Source organism: Trachypithecus francoisi, unplaced genomic scaffold (assembly GCF_009764315.1).
Source record: "Trachypithecus francoisi isolate TF-2019V2 unplaced genomic scaffold, Tfra_2.0 Lachesis_group1, whole genome shotgun sequence".
Lineage (NCBI taxonomy): Eukaryota > Metazoa > Chordata > Mammalia > Primates > Cercopithecidae > Trachypithecus > Trachypithecus francoisi.
In genome coordinates, this window is record NW_022681454.1 from 5,032,989 (window position 1) to 5,052,527 (window position 19,539).

General features: G+C 47.8%; 1 protein-coding gene across 6 annotated transcripts in view; it reads left to right on the forward strand.

Moving 5' to 3' along the window:
* The window catches only part of AFAP1 (actin filament associated protein 1), a 193,920-nt gene that overhangs the window by 78,331 nt on the left and 96,050 nt on the right, over window positions 1-19,539 (forward strand). For all 6 annotated transcript variants that reach the window (XM_033213651.1, XM_033213654.1, XM_033213655.1 and 3 more), the window contains one exon: window positions 14,045-14,153. In XM_033213651.1, the coding sequence (XP_033069542.1) occupies window positions 14,045-14,153 (109 nt within the window). The remainder of the gene's footprint in view (window positions 1-14,044; window positions 14,154-19,539) is intronic.

Genomic DNA, 19,539 nt, shown 5'->3' on the forward strand with positions numbered 1-19,539 from the left:
CAACTCGTTAACTCCCACAACTTGGCCTCAAAGAACCCCTAGCGCTTCTTACCAGGGGAAGCGTATGTACACCCATGTTTCAGAGAAGGAAGCTGAGGCTCAGTGAAGGTGTGTGGTTTACTTAACATCACAAAATAAGTAGAGAGGGCAGAGTTTGCAACATCTATTTCAAATTCATGCTTTTCTCAGCAATACTAGTTCAGAGGTGTGGCAGCAAATCAGATGCGAGCGTGCATCAGACAGGAGAAGACTCTTAGCATTGAACCAGTCCACTGAAGCGGAGTCCAGGGAGGCCGCAGGCTGCAGGGACAGTTCAGGAGCAAGGCCGCCTGCTTCCCACCCCCACGCTGCCTCAGACTTCTCGTATGATTTGGGGAGATTAATGTAACCTCTGTGCCTCAGGATTGTCCAGGAGATGGAAGGAGCAAATATATCTCAAGTGCTTAGGATTTATTTGTGTATTTATTTATTTAGAGACAGACTCTTGCTCTGTCGCCCAGGCTGGAGTGCAGTGGCACATCTCGGCTCACTGCAAGCTCCGCCTCCTGGGTTCACGCCATTCTCCTGCCTCAGCCTCCCAAGTAGCTGGGACTACAGGCGTCCGCCACCTCACCCAGCTAAGTTTTTATATTTTTAGTAGAGACGGGTTTTCACCGTGTTAGCCAGGAGGGTCTTGATCTCCTGACCTCATGATCCACCCGCCTTCGCCTCCCAAAATGCTGGGATTACAGGTGTGAGCCACCGTGCCCGGCCGCTTAGGATATATTTAAGTCCTGGACTCTAACCACTCCTCAGAGCAGCGCTTTTCAAGCTTTAGCCTTCAGCTAACCACCAGCCATCTTAAAGTGCAGATTCTGGTTCACCAGGTGTGTATGGGGCCTTTGACGCTGCCCTTTTCTCTTCCCTCCTCTCCCCTTTGCTACCCGCCTCCCCCCTCCCATCTCCTTCTCCCCTTCCCTCCTCTCCCCTCTCCTCTTCTCCCCTGTCTTCCCCTCCCCCATCACCTGCCCTCCCCTTTCCTGTTCTCCTCTCTCCTCCCCTCACCTCCCCTCTTTCCTCTTTCCTCTGCAGGGTCTTGCCCTGTCACCCAGGCTGGAGTGCAGTGGCGCATCCATAACTCACTGCAGCCTCAACATCTTGGACTCAAGCGATCCTCTCTCCTCAGCCTCCCAAGTAGCTGGGATTGCAGGTGTGAGCCACCATGCCCAGCCAAATGTTTAATTTTTTTTTTTAATTGAAAAAGGGTCTCACTGTGTTACTGTCTTGAACTCCAGGCCTTCAGTGATCCTCCTGCCTTGGCCTCCCCAAATGCTGGGATTACAGGTGTGACCCCACCCCACCTGGCCACATTTGCTGTTTTTACATATAATGTGATATTAAAGTCCAGAAATATGTAATTGTTAATTTAAAAGATGAAGAACTAGATGGGAAATCAGTAGTTCTTCCATTTTCTGGCTTCATCTTCTGGTTTATTTTCATTTTTTCTTTGTGAGATTGTCTGGAATCTCTGGCTCCCCTGTGATGGGTCTTATATTTCATGATCACATGTCATTGGGAAAGATGTTCTGAGATGGGAGCGGGAACTGAGAACAGTTAGAAGCAGCCGGGGCTGGGTGTGGTGGCTCACACCTGTCATCCCAGCACTTTGGAAGGCCGAGGCGGGTGGATCGCCTGAGCTCAGGAGTTCAAGACTAGCCTGGGCAAAACTCCACCTCTACAAGAAATACAAAAATTCGCTGGGTGTGGTGGTGTGCAGCTGTGTGTGGTCCCAGCTACTTGGGAGGCTGAGGTGGGAGCATCACTCGAGCCCAGGAGGTGGAGGTTGCCATAAGCCAAGATGGCGCCACTGCATTCCAGCCTGGGAGACTGGGCGAGACTCTGTCTCAAACAAAAATCTGCTAGGCGTGGTGGCTCACACTTGTAATCCCAGCACTTTGGGAGGCCGAGGTGGGCGGATCACCTGAGGTCAGGAGTTTGAGACCAGCCTGGCCACCATGGTGAAACCCTGTCTCTACTAAAACCAAAAAATTAGCTGGACGTGGTGTTGGGTGCCTGTAGTCCCAACTACTTGGGAGGTTGAGGCAGGAGAATCGCTTGAACCCAGAAGGCGGAGGTTGCATTGAGCCGAGATCGAGCCACTGCACTCCAGCCTGCATAACAAGATGGAGACTCCATCTCAAAAAACAAAACAACACAAAACAAGACCACAAAACCAAAACAAAAGAAGCAGCTGGAAGAGTAGCAGTGGTCCTGTGACTGCCGTGGACTCTTCTCTACTGCTGCTGCAGTACCCTCCCACCTGCTGCGGACCACACTGCATGTCCCTGACATGCCAGCTGGGGGGAGCGGAGGGATGCCAGTTTCAGATGAAGAGTTCTCATGACTGCTCAGCATTTTCTACCATTTTCAACCATCGAATGATCGATTTGTTTCTGTGTTGTCTTCTTCCAATATAGTTTATTACTTATTCATTCATTCATCCTCTTTCTCCCTCTCTCATCCTCTCTCCTTGTCTCTTGCTCTCCCCTGGCCTGTGATCTGCTCCTGCCTTTGGCAGGAAAATGGTTGTGGCAAACTAGCTTGGGTTAAGGTATTTATGAGGCCCTTCTGTTATAATCATAACTGGTCAATCAAAAATGTTGGTTAAGGTAAGAAAATTTTAAAAAGATATACATTACATGTGCTTTAAATATGTTAGGTTTAAATGAATGATTTAAATGTTGGAATTACAGGTGTGAGCTACCATACCCAGCCTAAATGAATCCTTTTTGAGTAACAGTTTGCTAGTGGGTAATTTCTCCCTCCTGGTGCTTAGTGCATGAGTATCAAGGTAATTTTTCCCTGGACACCTAAGCCATGCTTACTTGCTATAAAACCACTGTGTTTTGATATAGGGCCAAGGGCCACATTCTTTGGTGTATTGCTACTTATGGGGTTCTGTTTGTCTTTTCTGTGTAATCTATACATATGAGTACATTGTTAGTAATTTCCAGTTTTTGTGACACAATCTGAGTTGTAGAATCCCTAGAATTTTATGAATGTTGCCCTGTCTCTCTCTCTCTTTTTTTTTTTTTTTTGAGACGGAGTCTCGCTCTGCCGCCCAGGCTGGAATGCAGTGGCCAGATCTCAGCTCACTGCAAGCTCCGCCTCCCGGGTTCACGCCATTCTCCTGCCTCAGCCTCCGGAGTAGCTGGGACTACAGGCACCTGCCACCTCGCCCGGCTAGTTTTTTGTATTTTTTTTTTAGTAGAGACAGGGTTTCACCGTATTAGCCAGGATGGTCTCGATCTCCTGACCTCGTGATCCGCCCGTCTCGGCCTCCCAAAGTGCTGGGATTACAGGCTTGAGCCACCGTGCCCAGCCTCTTTTTTTTTTAAATAGGTGATGTCCTCACATCTAATTGTATAGCTTTTTTAGGTATTTTTGTTTAAGAGACAGGTCCTGACTTTGTTGCCCAGGCTGGAGTGCAGTGGCATAATCATAGCTCACTGCAGCCTTGAACTCCTGTGCTCAAGCCATCCTCCCGCCTCGGCCTCCCAAGGTGCTGGAATTACAGGCATGAGCCACTGTGCCCTGCCTAGTTTGTTTTGACTGAACCTTTCTGAAGCATCTCAGACTCATCAACTCGGCTTTTGCACTCATTTTTTTCCATTGATTTATTATGTAATGGTCAAATTAAAGTAAATAATCATGGTAATAGGAATTTAAAGAACAAAGCTGACTCTTGGTAAATACACAACTGAACAGGTAGGACAGTTTTTGTAGGCACCCCAGAGAGGAGCCTGTTGCCACAAATGTTTAGCCCTTTAGGGATTTCAGGGTATTTTACAGAGGGAATAGAGAACAGCTGTCAACTCAGTGAGTCAAGGAGATAGCGCTTGGTTAAGATAGCTCGACTGTAGTTTTCTGATTTTTTGTTGTTGTTGTTGTTTGAGACGGAGTCTCGCTCTGTCGCCCAGGCTGGGGTGCAGTGGTTGGCTCTCCGCTCACTGCAAGCTCCGCCTCCCCAGTTTACGCCATTCTCCTGCCTCAGCCTCCCGAGTAGCTGGGACTACAGGTGCCCGCCACCTTGCCTGGCTAGTTTTTTTGTATCTTTTAGTAGAGACGGGGTTTCACTGTGTTAGCCAGGATGGTCTCGATCTCCTGACCTCGTGATCCGCCCGTCTCGGCCTCCCAAAGTGCTGGGATTACAGGCGTGAGCCACCACACCTGGCCCTCTGATAGTTTTTTTAAATCACTGCTACTCTTCCAGCTGAATTTGGGATTCAGCAAGTCAGCTAGTCACTGAGTACATTAAGTTTGCCTTTAGTGAATTGGCTTTGGGCCAGTTGGCAGTTTTGCTGTTGGTGAATTGACTTTCAAGAGAATTTGCTTATTGTGGGGTTAAGATGGAATGGGTAGGCAGCTGTGCCAGGCAGAGGGTGTGCTGTAAATTAAAGCACAAGCCTGAAAAACAGCCAGGTATACCAGGAGCGTTGCAAGTAGCTCTGCCTTGCTGGATAATGGGATTTGGGCAGGAAATCCACACGAGGCCAGATTTCTCTGCAGGGACTAAATTACAAAGGGCCTGTGGGTTGTGATGAGAAGTTGGGGATGTATTGTGAAAGCGACAATAGCCATTGAAGGGCTCTTTCAGTGTATGATTTACTTCAGCTAGGTTCTATTTCCCATGCATTGAACCACGAGTGCACTTTATTTTTACCTCTTTTGTGGCATGAATTGAATATTGCCTTTTATCATAGTGTTTCATAGTATAAACTCTTTAACAAATAAGGTTATCTTTTACCTTTTTATCCTTTTTAGTGCCTGGTAGTGCTTCATACCTTTATCCAATGGTTAATAAAGCCTGAGGTGCCCCGTGTGACATGGTGCTTCTTTCCACCTGGCTGATGTGTCTTTGGAAGTGCTTGCAGGAGAGTAGATGTGTGTGTAGTGTGAAAATCTTGAACATCTGAATCTTTGAAGTCACAAGTGTGGGATGTAGCATGTTTCACACTCTGCTTTATCTTCCTGGCTTTTCGAGGGGAGACTTGGATAGGCTAAAATGTGCATCTATTCAAAAAACCGTTTGCGGGAAGCGCTGTGCTTTTCTTTTCTTTTCTTTTTTTTTTTTTTTTTTTTTTTGAGACAGTCTCACTTTGTCGCCCAGGCTGGAGTGCAGTGGCGCGATCTGGGCTCACTGCAACCTCTGATTCCCTGGTTCATGCAATTTTCCCACCTCAGCCTCCCAAGTAGCTGGGACTACAGGCACGCCCCACATGTTTCCTAGGCTGATTTCAAACTCCTGGGCTCAGGCAGTCCGCACGCCCCGGCCTCCCAAAGTGTTAGGATTACAGGCGTGAGCCATCGCTCCTGGCCTGTGCTTTTCGAAAGATTCTTGTCTTTGTTTCAAGGGAGAGCTGTGCAGCTATCAGACTGATTGCATTTCATTTGCAGCAAGTGCTAAAAGAGCATTTGAAAAGGTGAGCCCCAGGTCCTGGGAAATAGATCCCATCTGTGCAGATGTTGGCTGCCGTCACCCACTGCCCAGCTCGCAAGCAACTGGCTTGCTAAAGGGGTCTAACCGGATAAGCGCCATTTCTGCTGCTCCCCCACCCTTCTTCAGCACAGCATATTGCGCCTAAACATAGGGGTATCTCAGATCTTCACGGCTCGGGAGAAAAAAGAGCAAGCTAGGCTCCTTTTGGGGCTATCATGCAGTACATACAAGTCTAGATCAAGGCATTTTCTGGATATATTTTCATTTGGTAAACAGCCTGAGGTTATATCATGTTTCAAGGGGTAGCAGGGAGCAGCTTAATTCATTGGTATTTTAGGACCAGAGCTTATGTAAACGTGATACCTTTTTATGCCAGCAGATTATAGCGAAGTTTCCTTTTATTGTGGTAAAATACCCATAACATAACATTTACCATTTTAACCATTTTAAGTGTACAGTTCAATACACTTAAAATGACAGTTAAGTATCATGAAGTACATTCATAGTATTGTGGAGCCATCACCACCATCCAGCTCCCTACTTTATCTCAAATGGAAACTCTGTCCTCCTTAAACACTAACTTCCCATTCTCCCCTCACCCCCTACCTCCTGCCCCTGGCATCCACCGTCTCTAGGAAATGGTGAAGTTTTTTGTTTGTTTTTTTGAGACAGGGTCTCATTCTGTTGCTCCAACTGGAGTGCAGTGGCATGATCACAGCTGACTGCAGCCTTGACCCCCAGGCTCAAGCGATCCTCTTACCTCAGCCTCCCTAGTAGCTGGGACTACAGAGGTGCAGCATCACGCCTGGCTAATTTTTATATTTTTTTTGTGGAGATGGGGTTTTGCCATGTTTCCCAGGCTAGTCTTGAACTTCTGGGCTTAAGTGATCCTCCCACCTCACCCTCCTGAGTAGCAGGGACTACAGATGTGAGCCACCACACTCGACCTGAAACAGCGAAGTTTTGATATCAGGCGTTACCATCTTCCCATCGATGCATTTCGCCCTTTCTCAGGTACTTTCACAGCAACCTTGTTATCTCTGTTTGACCGATGACATTATGAGGCTCTTTGAGATTATGTGACAAAGTTGGCTTTTTTACCAGTTGCAGAGTTGGGGCTAAAGCCCATGATTTAAAACAAGAAAATCATTCATTTTCCCGTGGCGTAAGATGCGACCCTGTGGTGGATGTGAGCCATCTTGTTTGCCTTTTCCGCCCGTCTTTCAGGAATCTCAGAGTTTTGGCTCATGTATAATCCCAGCGGCATCTTTGTTTTCAATTCACTTTATGGCTGGATTCCACTCTATCCTGTTTCCGCCCCTGGTGGGCCGCCTCGCCTTCCATCTGGATACCTGCCTGCTGGTGGAAAAGGGAGCGGAGATGACATGGCCCCACAGGGCTTTCATTCTTTGTCATGCATAAGTAAAAGGAGAGAAACTTGAAGAAAATATGTGAGACAATCTTCCCAGTGTTTACTCAAGCGCTGTGTGGAATGCAGACTTAACAGTGATCACAATGGATTGGGGTGTAATTTGGATAAAGACTTGCATTTTGCCAAGAAGAGTGTGTACTCAGAATTCTTAGTGTTAGGATTGAAACCATTTTTGCAGCATAAACTATAAAATTTTATTATCCTCAGTTTCCCTCAGCGGCATGGATTCCTTCCTGCAGAGGAGCAGCGGCACAGGTAGTTTAGATTATGGCACGAATGCTGTAGGGTGCTGCTAAAATACTCAACATCGGTTAGAAAAGGGTTTCGTCAATATGTGATAGAATTGGAACTTGAGCCCTGATTTTCTTATTTCAGATTGGCTGTTACTCTTAACAGATTTTAATCCCTTTTAGCAGAAAAACAGAATCTGGAGGTGTCACTGTGTATTTAAAATTAAAGTCAGAACGGGATTCCAAATGCTAGGTGTGTGTATTCTCTGCTAAGATCAGCTCTTGTCACTTATTGGTGCTTTCCTGGAAAGGACTAAGCAACAGATCCGGGGCAGGGGTAGGGAAGAAGGTGGGGAGCAGCAGAGGGCGGAGTGCCTGCCACGCGGCAGGTGAGGCGAGCGAGGCAAGCGCCAGTGGAAGGCGTGAAGGTGCTGGGTCTGCCTTGGGCGCGGGGAGGGAAGTCTTCCTAAGAAATGACGCCTCCGCTTGTGCTGTGTGATATGGGAGCAAAAGGTCTGGACCTGTGCAGTCTTGGTTGTTCGGTTCGTTGGTTCCTTCCTTACGTCTTGTCCGCTCCGCCCCCCTGCGGGGTAGGTGCCGAGGCTGCAGGAGCATCGGGCTGTTGTGCCTTAGCTTCCAGGTCAGCAGACTGACTTCTGTGGATGAGCATGTCCAGCGCCGGGAAGGGTCTTTAATCTCTTGAGCCTCGGTGTCCTCATCTGTGAAATCACAGTTGAGATGCTGACACCTGAGTGTTATTTTCTGAATGAGAGAAAATATGTATCAAGCATCCCAGGACAGTGGCTGACACCTTGTAGGCAAGTGGTCAGTACAGGTTGAGTATCCAGAATCTGGAAATTTGAAATGGTCCAATGAACATGTCCTTTGAGCATCATGTCAGTGCTAAAAAAAGTTTTGGATTTTGGAGCATTCTGGATTTTGGATTTTTGGATTTGGGATGCTTAAGCAGTAAGTACATAATGCAAATATTCCAAAATCCCCCCTCCCCCCCCCCAAAAAAATAAAAATCAGAAACATTTCTGGTCCCAAGCGTTTTGGAAAGGAGATCCTCAACCTGTAGTAATAACAATAATAATTATTACTAGGCCGGGCGCGGTGGCTCAAGCCTGTAATCCCAGCACTTTGGGAGGCCAAGACGGGCGGATCACGAGGTCAGGAGATCGAAACCATCCTGGCTAACACGGTGAAACCCCGTCTCTACTAAAAAATGTGAAAAACTAGCTGGGCGAGGTGGTGGGTGCCTGTAGTCCCAGCTACTTGGGAGGCTGAGGCAGGAGAATGGTGTGAACCTGGGAGGCGGAGCTTGCAGTGAGCTGAGATCGCGCCACTGCACTCCAGCCTGGGTGACAGAGCGAGACTCCGTCTCAAAAAAAAAATAAAAAAAAAAATTATTACTATATTTACAACATATCATTTTACAAACAATTATTTATTTATTTGAGATAGCATCTCACTCTGTCACCCAGGCTGGAGTGCAATGGCATGATCATGGCTCACTACAGCCTCAACCTCCCGGGTTCGAGCAATCCTCCCACCTCAGCCTCCCTAGCAGCTGGGACTATAGGTGTGTACCATCATGCCTGGCTAATTTTTGTATTTTTTTTTTTGTAAAGATGGGATTTTTGCCGTGTTGCCCAGGCTGGTCTTGAACTCCTGGCTTCAAGCAATCCTCCTACCATGGCTATTATTATTATTATTATTGGAAAGAGAATTCTCTGTGAATTCTCTTTTTGTTTAAAGAATTTGCTTTTCCTTAAAGTAGCAAAGACAGATATCAATGGGCTTTCCTTTCTAAAAGACAGGAATTAAAGTTACGGCCAGTACTATAAGCCCGCAAGCCTAGGTTATATTACTGTGCTGTTGTGTAAGTACTAGTTTTCTCTAATGCCAGATGGAGACCTTACAGCAGACATTTACGATACCTGAAGGTAGATAAGATTTTCTGAACTAAAAGGTTCGGGAGCTTTTACTTAAGTATTAATTTGAGGGAGAAATATTTTAGTGAATTTGAGAGTTACCTAGTCGCTGGCACAGTGCCGGTTCTGTCTTATTTCTAGGGCACAGCAGGCGTGAAGATCAGTCGTTCTCTTAAGGAAGGTAGTTTCTCATACTTCTTTTTAAGTGTCAAAAGATGCCTTGGTGGTTAGAATTTGGACCCTTGTTTTCTTTTTTTTCGAGACGGAGTTTTGCTCTGTCACCCAGGCTGGAGTGCAGCGCAGCAATGTTGGCTGACTGCAACCTCTACCTCCCAGGTTCAAGCAATTCTCCTGCCTCAGCCTCCTGAGTAGCTGGGATTACAGGAGCCCTGCCACCACACCCAGCTAATTTTTGTATTCTTAGTAGAGACAGGATTTCATCATGTTGGCCAGGCTGGTCTCGAACTCTTGACCTCATGATCTGCCCGCCTAGGTCTCCCAAAGTGCTGGGATTACAGGCGTGAGCCCCCACGCCCGGCCCAAGGACGCTTTTGTGAGTGGCAGCCCAGGAAACAGTGGGGCCAGATGCAAGCTGTGTTAGGGGCATGTGCACGGACTGGGTCTCTCCTGATAGTGGGGGAGAGTTGAGTGACTCCACAGTGGTGTGTGGGGCTGCCATTCAATTGTACATTTGAGGGACTTGCTCTGCCCAGAGATTCGCCTGTCCTTTATCCTTCGGGAAGACACAGGGTAGGCTGCCAATGGAATTTTGGAAGAGGTAAAGTTGGCTTTGTTGTCTGTGGACCTGAAACTTTGTAAGAATGCTGGAATTGGACTCTCAGAGCTGGGGTGGGCCCTGGAGGTTGTTGTGACACGATGCCCTTGTTTTAGGTGAGGGAATGGGGACGTGGAGTCTTGGCAAGGTTGCAGAGGTGCAGGAACAAGCCGGCCTTGGATGCGAGTGGCTGTGCGCCTGCATCTTCCTCCCTTCGCCAGACTCTCTTACTTCCTGCCTGGCTTCTGCTTCCCCGTGGCCCCTGTGGGAAACCTGCCTGCCCTGTTGTGTACTTTTTAGAATTCTGTTAATTGTGCTTTCAGTGAATTCTTATATATTGGAAAGGATTGGAAAGACTTGATCCTCTGAAAGCAGTGATGGTAAGTGACAGTTTGCTCATCTTTCCGGCCCTTCTCCTGTTTGACTTTAACAAGCCTGAAGTGTCTGAAACCCCTGTGGTCGATTTCAAGGATAAGTGGTATTTGAGAGTGGAGTGACTCTCTAGCAGTATTGTTTTCTGAGGGGATATTATTTCAAAATGAAAGTAGTTTTATTTTTTAAAATGATTTTTAAAATGTCATCCTATGCAGAAAAGTCAAGCGTTCCAGACTGCATATAGAAAGAGGCAACCACTAGGAACACTGTCGTGAAGGACCTTCTGTCTTTGTGTGTATGTAAGCACAGACACTCACCTCTTATGTAGAGGGGTCATAGTACACCTGTGTTCTTTCATTCAGCAGTATCTCTTAGAGGTTAATAAAGTCAATGGCCATACACATGCACTGGACTTTTAAATGTCTATCTGGATGTAGCAGTACATCTGAGCATTCTTCTCTTGAACATTTAGATTTTTTTTTAGATTTTACTAAACAAACTTTTTTTTTTTAAGGGCTTTTTTTTTTTTTTTTTAATGTGATGTTTCTTTTTTTTTATATACTTTAAGTTCTAGGGTACATGTGCACAACGTGCAAGTTTGTTACATATGTATACTTGTGCCATGTTGGTGTGCTGCACCCATCAACTCGTCAGCACCCATCAACTCGTCATTTACATCAGGTATAACTCCCAATGCCATCCCTCCCCCCTCCCACCTCCCCCCTCCCCATAATAGGCCCCGGTGTGTGATGTTCCCCTTCCAGAGTCCAAGTGATCTCATTGTTCAGTTCCCACCTATGAGTGAGAACATACGGTGTTTGGTTTTCTGTTCTTGTGATAGTTTGCTGAGAATTATGGTTTCCAGCTGCATCTGTGTCCCTACAAAGGACACAAACTCATCCTTTTTTGTGGCTGCATAGTATTCCATGGTGTATATGTGCCACATTTTCTTAATCCAGTCTGTCACTGATGGACATTTGGGTTGATTCCAAGTCTTTGCTATTGTGAATAGTGCCACAATAAACATACATGTGCATGCGTCTTTATAGCAGCATGATTTATAGTCCTTTGGATATATACCCAGTAGTGGGATGGCTGGGTCATATGGTATTTCTAGTTCTAGATCCTTGAGGAATCGCCATACTGTTTTCCACAATGGTTGAACCAGTTTACAATCCCACCAACAGTGTAAAAGTGTTCCTATTTCTCCACATCCTCTCCAGCACCTGTTGTTTCCTGACTTTTTAATGATTGCCCTTCTAACTGGTGTGAGATGGTATCTCATTGTGGTTTTGATTTGCATTTCTCTGATGGCCAGTGATGATCAGCATTTTTTTCGTGTATCTGTTGGCCAATAAACTTTTATTGAACATCCTTATGTGGTTTTTTTCTCATGTGACCAATTGACCCTTTTGACATATGTTTCTAGAAGTGGAATTATTGGATCTAAGGGCATACTCAAAAGTTTGTGCCAAGTACATGACCACCAATAGGGTTTGAAAGTGTCTACTCAGAACCCCATTGATTCAGAGAGTAAGTTCCTTGGGACACTGAGGAAAGGAGTCTGACCTGTACTAGTTCACAAACGTTTGTTTGATTCAGCTATTTGTCATGCTTTTCCAGGACATGAGTAGTTTGATTGTTTGACCATGCTGAAAGGACGTTGGAATACCCAGCGTCTCAGAAATAAAAGATAGTGAATCAAGCAGCTCTTTTCCAAAAGCAGCCAGCAGAGATTTTAACTTGGATGTGGACTCCTGTACAGACCTTGCCTGGTGCTGGGCCCCATGTGTCAGGTTCTGTTGCCTCTGTAGGAAGATGTGAAGGACCTGGAGATGGTCCAGCCTAATGCCACACTATGATGACAGTTTGGGAAGCCAGCCTTCTGATAGGAGTGCAAAGGAATTGGAGTTATTTAGCCTCGGGAACAAGGACCGGGGGCGGGAGGGAGGTAACTGTCTGTAAGTCCCTGAAGAAATACTGTGCAGATGGTCTGGAGTGAGTTCTCTTCTTCATCTGGTGAGAGGAAGGAGTGGGTTGAATCTGCAGCGGGTGATTAGTCATTCACAAAGGACTTCTTGGCTTCAGAGATGAGTTACATAGAAAGCGATGGAGTTGCACTTTCTGGAGAGTTTACATTAAAAAAACACAACAGCCCCATTCTTTCAATAGAACCTTATTCTACTTGGAACTGTAACTGAGTAGATTTCAATTTGGGGCCTCTGCTCTGTTCCATTCCTTGTGATATACCTCTTGCCAGCTTGTTTACAGAATCTAGGTAGTGGGAAATTGTTGCACGCTATTCATATGAAAAAGGGGGGAGAGAGAGAATATGAATATTAAAAAGGTCTTTAACAGACAGACCTGGTGTTTGAAAACTCCAGCTGGCAGTTACTAGTGTCTGAGCAGATTTAGATTCTGAGCCTCAACTTCTGTATCTGTAAAATATAGTGTAATAGAATGCGTTGCCTGAAGGATTCCTGCATGGATTGATTGACATTCTTGTAGCCAGTGCAGAAGTGTCTAGCACGGTGCTGGGCAGATCGCAGATGCTGGGCGAATGCTGGCTTTCCTGCCATTCAGCCGCCTTTGTTGGCAGAAGAACCAGTGAGAGACACACCAACACATCCTGTAGATGGTCTGAGGAGGCAGAGGCTGGGGTGGTTTAGAGCCGTCAGGAACATTTAAGAAAAGAGGGGACCCGAGCAGAGTCCTAAAGGCCAGGTGGGACGTAGGTTGTCCTGAGGCATGGAGTGAGCCACCAGCTTGTCCTTATTCTAAGGCTGTGGCTTCACAATCAGAGAGTGTTTCAGTCTCTGAGTTTGTTAAAAAATTGTGGTGGACCAGGCGCGGTGGCTCACACCTGTAATCCCAGCACTTTGGGAGGCTGAGGCAGACGGATCACGAGGTCAGGAGTTCAAGACCATCCTGGCTAACACTGTGAAACCCCGTCTCTACTAAAAATACAAAAACTAGCCAGGCGTGGTGGTGGGCGCCTATAGTCCCAGCTACTCGGGAGGCTGAGGCAGGAAAACGGCGTGAACCCGGGAGGTGGAGCATGCAGTGAGCAGAGATCGTGCCTCTGCACTCCAGCCTGGGTGACAGAGCGAGACTCCAACTCAAAAAAAAAAGAAGTGACATGATGGTTTTAATAAGGAGTAGATTCCGTTTCTGGAGAATAACTTCTACTTTGTTTTAGAGAGTGGCTCCCAGGTGATTTTTTTTTTTTTTTTTTTTGAAGTTTTTCTAGCACACAGTAGGGATATAGTGAAAATGTGGGCAAGCCTCACTCATGCACTCAGCCAGTGTGGCTCACCAGCTCACTCTGTAATGAGTGCTGGGTGCACCTGAGCATCTGTGTCCCAGGAGCCCACTGCCTGTGGCAGGGCCATGGAGTCCCAGAGTGTGCGTCTGAGGCCTGCGAGGGTTGGTGTGTATGGAGTGTGTGGGGATAAAGGGGAATGCAGACTCTGTCTCAGACCCCTGGGGTAGCAGCATCTGAACAGGCCCAGTCCTACATGGGGGAAGGGGAATTCCGTGTCGTGGATACTCCAGTGAGACTGCTGCGCACGCTGAACCCGGAGATTTGGTGTGGACCGGACGGCATGTGGCCGGGGCTGGGTTATGGATACACGCAGGAAAGTAAGAGAGACACATCAGGACCGGCCTTCCAAACCTCTTTGTAGGATGAGGTTCTCTTTTGCTGAAGACTTTAAAGGAAAGAGGAAAAGGCTGGCCACATTCATTAATTGGAAAGCCAGAATTTCCTTCTAACTGTCATGCTAATTTCTGTGTCGCTTTTCGTTTCTTCCTCAGCCTCCTGACAGTGGGCCTCCACCATTGCCAACGTCCTCCCTCCCAGAAGGTTATTATGAGGAAGCTGTGCCGCTGAGCCCCGGAAAAGCTCCGGAATACATCACATCAAGTGAGTGGCCAGCCCTGCCCAGCACGCTGCCTTTGTGATCGGCAGGACTGTTGCAGAACCTGTCCCCTTTCTGGGTAGGAAAGGGAACAGGGCATTATAAACCACCACGGGCCAAGTGCTTTTTGAACCCAAAGAGATTGTCAGTACGGGAAAGGTTTCGAGAAGGACACCGAGACTAAGGAAGGACACTCACAAATAAGCGTCTATTCCAATTGCTGTCTTCCTTGTGACTCAAAGGTAGTGAAAGCTTATTGCTGTGGCAACAGGCATCATCTTTGCAGAAGAGAAATGGCAATTTGTGGTATATTTTCTGGTGTGTGCTACAGCCCCCACTTCCTTAGTCTTTGACCTTCCTGGGCTGCACCCATCCTGCCACGATTAGAGCAGTTTCCACCAGGCTGGCTGTCGGGCTGGAAATAATTGGGTACAACACAAACAGGTATCTTGGCCATAGACTTTTGGTTTTTTCTTTTTTTGGGGTACAGGTTCTATTAGATGATTTTTGCCTAAGCCCTGGTTCTCCTGGCCCCAGTTAGTGGCCTATTGGTAGCACTCAGAAGTACCTGTTTGTTAGTACCCAGCTTCAAGTTCAGATGAAGCGTGACATGCTGATGTTAAATCTCCGGAATTCATTTTTGAATTGGTGGCTGTATGTCTCCTTTCAGTATCTGTCAGGCAGGGAGCTACCATCTCATAAGAAAGTTGAATACCTGAATGTGTGTCAACTTACGGAATCCAGCTTGCGTTTTAAAAATGAAAGGTAGGTAAATGGAAAGTGACAGAGTGGTTGCTGATTGTGCTCAGGAGGCTTCTGTGTGTGGTCTCCAGCCTCTTCTGTCTCCTAAGGGAAATGCTCTCCTTTTCCCCAACATTGTTATACTGTTACCTGCCACATAGAGACTTTGCATTTCAGATCTTTCTGTCCTTGGCAGTCTGTGAGCGCAGCTATTCCACCAAAGCAGGATCTGTCTTGATGATTGGAAGGAGGTTGTTAAAGGAGATTCCCCCATTGGCATGCTTCTCTGAGTGTGGAGAAGGGCTGTGGAGAAGCCAGGCCAGCTGGACTGCGTGCCCCTGAGGGCGCCGGCTGCTCCTCCTCGCCTGTCTCCTCAGCTTCTGGAGCAGTTGAGGCATAGACTGGGCTGAGCGTCAATACACAGTTGTTGTGCCCTGGATGAGAAAAGGGATAGTTCTGATAAGGTGGTCATGGATTTTTCGGTTTTGAGAATAATTTATCAACTCTTTAAGAAGATAGTAGATTAATTAGAAAACAAATGTCTTGATACAACTCAGAACTTCATTGGGTTCCTTTCTTTGTGATGGCAGTGAGTAAAGACAAGTGTGTTTTCTTATTGAGGGTATTTTCTAGCATTTGGAATGTTTGTCTCTGGCCTTCCCCCTGCAGAGTACTTTCAAGGCTGGAAACAGAGGGATTGTTTGATTTTGGGGGCTGTCGGTCATTTTCATTCTGAGGAGCTACACGTAGCTGGTGGGTCACGGCCCCTTCAGGGGTGCTGTTCCTCAGCCACTGAGTCCGGAAGAAGAGGTGACCGGGGAACTCAGGCCTGGGGAATGAGGAGACAGCAGTGATGGCACACAGTGGCTTCTCCAATCACACGTCTGCCGTGGGACGCTCAGTTGATGGCCCTAGGACACAGCCGCCCCTCCCATGCAGAGCAACAGCCGGGGGTTGACTTGTCAGCTCAGTTCAGGATCGTACCACCCTCAGTTAGATACCAACTTTGAGATGGTTTTGTTGAACCTATGTGGGTCATGGTCTCATCGGAGAAGCCAAACCGTTTCAAATGTCACGGAGGGAGGAGTTTACTGAAGGAATGAGGCCATGTGCAGTTGTGAGAACTTCTTCCCTGGAAGAAGCACAGGCAGTTTCTGCTGTGTCTGGTCAGGCTGGCAGCTGGGAAGAAAGCTGGATGAGGACTGGGGAAGAGGAGGGACAGACAGACGGGAGCCTGCGTCTCTCCTGATGGCACGGGTGACCGGCAACAGCCCACGTGAGCTGCAGCAGTCCCTGTCCCCGCGCCAACCTGCAGAATCTGGGGCCACTGCTTCCCCCTGCCCTCCACATCATTCCCAGATTTCTCTCAGGGCCACTCGAGCCCAGAATTATCTAAGAAAGGGAATTTGGGGAAGTGTGATTCCAGCCTTGCTAGGTTGATACAGTAGAAAACCACCACAGTTTATCTTTGGTCAACTTGGTACCCATGCATACCTCTTTTAGCCACCCTGAGTTTCCAAGTAGAGACGAGCAGCGCATGCTTGAGCCTAACATAATTCACCATCACGCAGGTGACAGAAAATCCCCAACTCCCCACAGAGGAGACAGAGCCCCTTTGTCCAACATTTGGACGACATCCATTCTCTTCTGGAGCCTGTAACCCAGATTCCGAGATGTTAATACAAGGTTGACTCCTGTTAGCGCTTCTTATGTGAGATGGTAGGGGCCTGGGAGAGGGAGGAAGAAGAATTCATTTCTGTGTACACAGTTATATTCTTATCAAAACAAGGAAGAAAAGCCTATAACAGGTTCAGTCTCCACACCTGGTCAGTGTTCATGGCTAGAATTTACCACTTCCTTCTACTGCCCCTTTCGTATTCCCACTGCCCTCAGCAAACCTCTTCGTTGGTCATGGTGTTTTTCTTGGTGGGTGATCCGACTTCCTTTCCTGAAAGGTCTGGACCTTCAGTAGCACTTCTGTATTGGATGGTCATGACTTTTCATTCACTTTAATCAGAGGGTGTGAGAACACAGAGGGGGCACTCAGGGGGTCTTCCAAGTCCCCTGCGTGTTCTTCCTTACTCCCACTGTGGGGTAACGGCTTCCTCACGGTTGGGGTCCGTCACCTCAGCCACTGCAGGAGCCGCTTCTTTGCCTGTTACTAACATGAGGAGCCCAGTGTGGCCAGGTGGCAGCTTCTGCTTCCAGTTTAATGAAACCATTGCCCTGTCTTGCCCTTAGACCAGTGCAGTCCAGCATTTTAGGGAAGGAAGGCAAACATTTTGTTAGCGGGTCACTGGGGGTAATAGGGAGAGGAGGCTCCTCGCGTTTCACCCCTCGATTCTTGGGCTGTGAATCTGGGCTGTGGGAGAAACAGAGCCACCAAGTCAAAACCTATAGTACCAGAAGATACTCTGAAGTCTGTTGCCCACAAGGTGCCACCTGTTGGTTGGCACTATAACTGGATATTAAAAATATATGTATTTTGACCTATTGGGCAAGCGACTTCAGGGTGCTGGAGACTGTGGCAAGATCAGTGAATTTCCTGAGCACAGAGCCATTGTCATGTACTTCGTTTGCTGTAAATGAGTTCCCTGGTCAGAAGCAATGGTGTGGGGATCCCATCGTGGAGAACGGGACATTCTTTAAGGCCCTGTGGACCCAGAAGGGAATTTTTTTTTTTTTTTTTTGAGACAGAGTCTCTCTCTGTCACCCAAGCTAGAGTGCAGTGGCGTGATCTCAGCTCACTGCAAGCTCCGCCTCCCGGGTTCACGCCATTCTCCTGCCTCAGCCTCCCGAGTAGCTGGGACTACAGGCGCCCGCCACCTTGCCCGGCTAGTTTTTCATATTTTTTAGTAGAGACGGGGTTTCACTGTGTTAGCCAGGATGGTTTCGATCTCCTGACCTCGTGATCCGCCCGTCTCGGCCTCCCAGAGTGCTGGGATTACAGGCTTGAGCCACCGCGCCTGGCCAGGAAATTTATTTTAATGATCTCTTCATGATGGAAGTGGACCAGTGATAACAACCTGCCATGAGGTGCCAGCTGATATCCCAGGGATGGTGTCAGGGCGTGGGGGTGGGGTGGGGAGGTTGATGTTGGCGTTTGCTGTTGGCAGGTAGGGTACTCGGAAGTATCTGGAGTCGGATTAATTTCCATGAGTGAAGTCCGTGTTGCTGAGTTCATGCATAACCTGTATTCCTGCCATCATGTCCACATGTACATGAGCGCATTTGGACAAGAAGTCTGGGGAATGAGGCTGACTGATGTAGGTACAGTGGGTGGTGGTATTTACCCGAGTATGGAGAATGAGGCTGACTGATGTAGATACAGTGGGTGGTGGCATTTACCTGAGTATCAAGATCCTCTTCTGCTGGGTCTGTTTACATCATGTGTCCATTTGTGAAGGTCTGTTGACAGCATCTTCTGCAGACCAGTTGTTTGTTACCTGTTTTTTAATCATGTTTCTCTCCATTGTCAGTCATCCAACTAAACCATTAGGCAGTGTTCGTGAATGGTTGTTGAGGGAGGAGGCAGCTCTCAGGACTAAGGGCTCCTTGCTGGCTCACATCTTCTGGCGTGGATGGAGCCTGCTCTCACACACCCGCTTTGATTTGAGCATAGAGTGTCCCTTCATGGGTCAGAGAGCCTGTGGGCCATGCAGGGCGACTTAGGTTTCCTCTTCTCTTGGTGCCCCATGGTGAAGCCTGATGTCTCTGCCAGGGCTTCGCTAGCCGAAAGTAGTTCCTCAGAAGTAAGGTGGTTCTCTGTAAAGGATGGTGTAGCCGTGCTCCAAACTCCCAGAGGTCCACACCCGCCTCCGCTGGGTGAGCCTGCCAGAGTGTCCATTACCAACCTGCGGAGCGGTTAGGGTTTCATCAGAAAAGCAGAACCATGACGATGTGGATAGAAGACTTATTCTAGATTAGCCTTGCACACTTGCGGAAGCTGTTGAAGTCTGTGGGTGACTGTGGCCTGAGCACCTGGTAGGACCCACCCTCTGGAAGGAAAGCTGGCCGTGAAGCGCAGGAGGTCAAGGGTAAATGGAAACCCATGAGGTCAAACTGCAACTCATCTATGACTTCCTCCAGACTCAGTGACACAAGTGACCCACACAAGATGCAGGTGCCCTTGGCTCTGGAGTTGTCCAAAACACCGAAGCAGGAGAGCCTGCAGCAAGCAGCTGGAGGACCTGAGCCCATGGCTGCCCCACACCAGCAGGGTGTGCAGCATACCAGAGCTTCCGCAGGGCCTGGCGCCCTGTGCTGGCCTCAGAGATGGGCCTACTTGTTTCCTTCTTTCCTTCCACGTCCCTCACAGCTTCTCTTGAGGCCAACCCTACCCCAGACCAAACAGAGCAATGGAAGTGGCGTTCCAGTTAGCTACGTTGACATAGCATAAACTCACAACAACACTCGTTGGGTGTTTTGGTTTCAGACGTAGATTTCAGTTTTATTTTCAGCTTTCTGATTCCTCTGTTTTGCCTTCTTCCCTCTCTCTCCTCCAGGGGGATTGGTTGAAATGGCATTTCTGATGTTATGGGGTGTGTGTGTGTGTGTGTGTGTGTGTGTGTATGAAATACATTATGTAATGCCACTGGTTTTTGGAGATGAGCACCCACTTCCTCAGGCCCCAGTGTTGGATGGGTATGT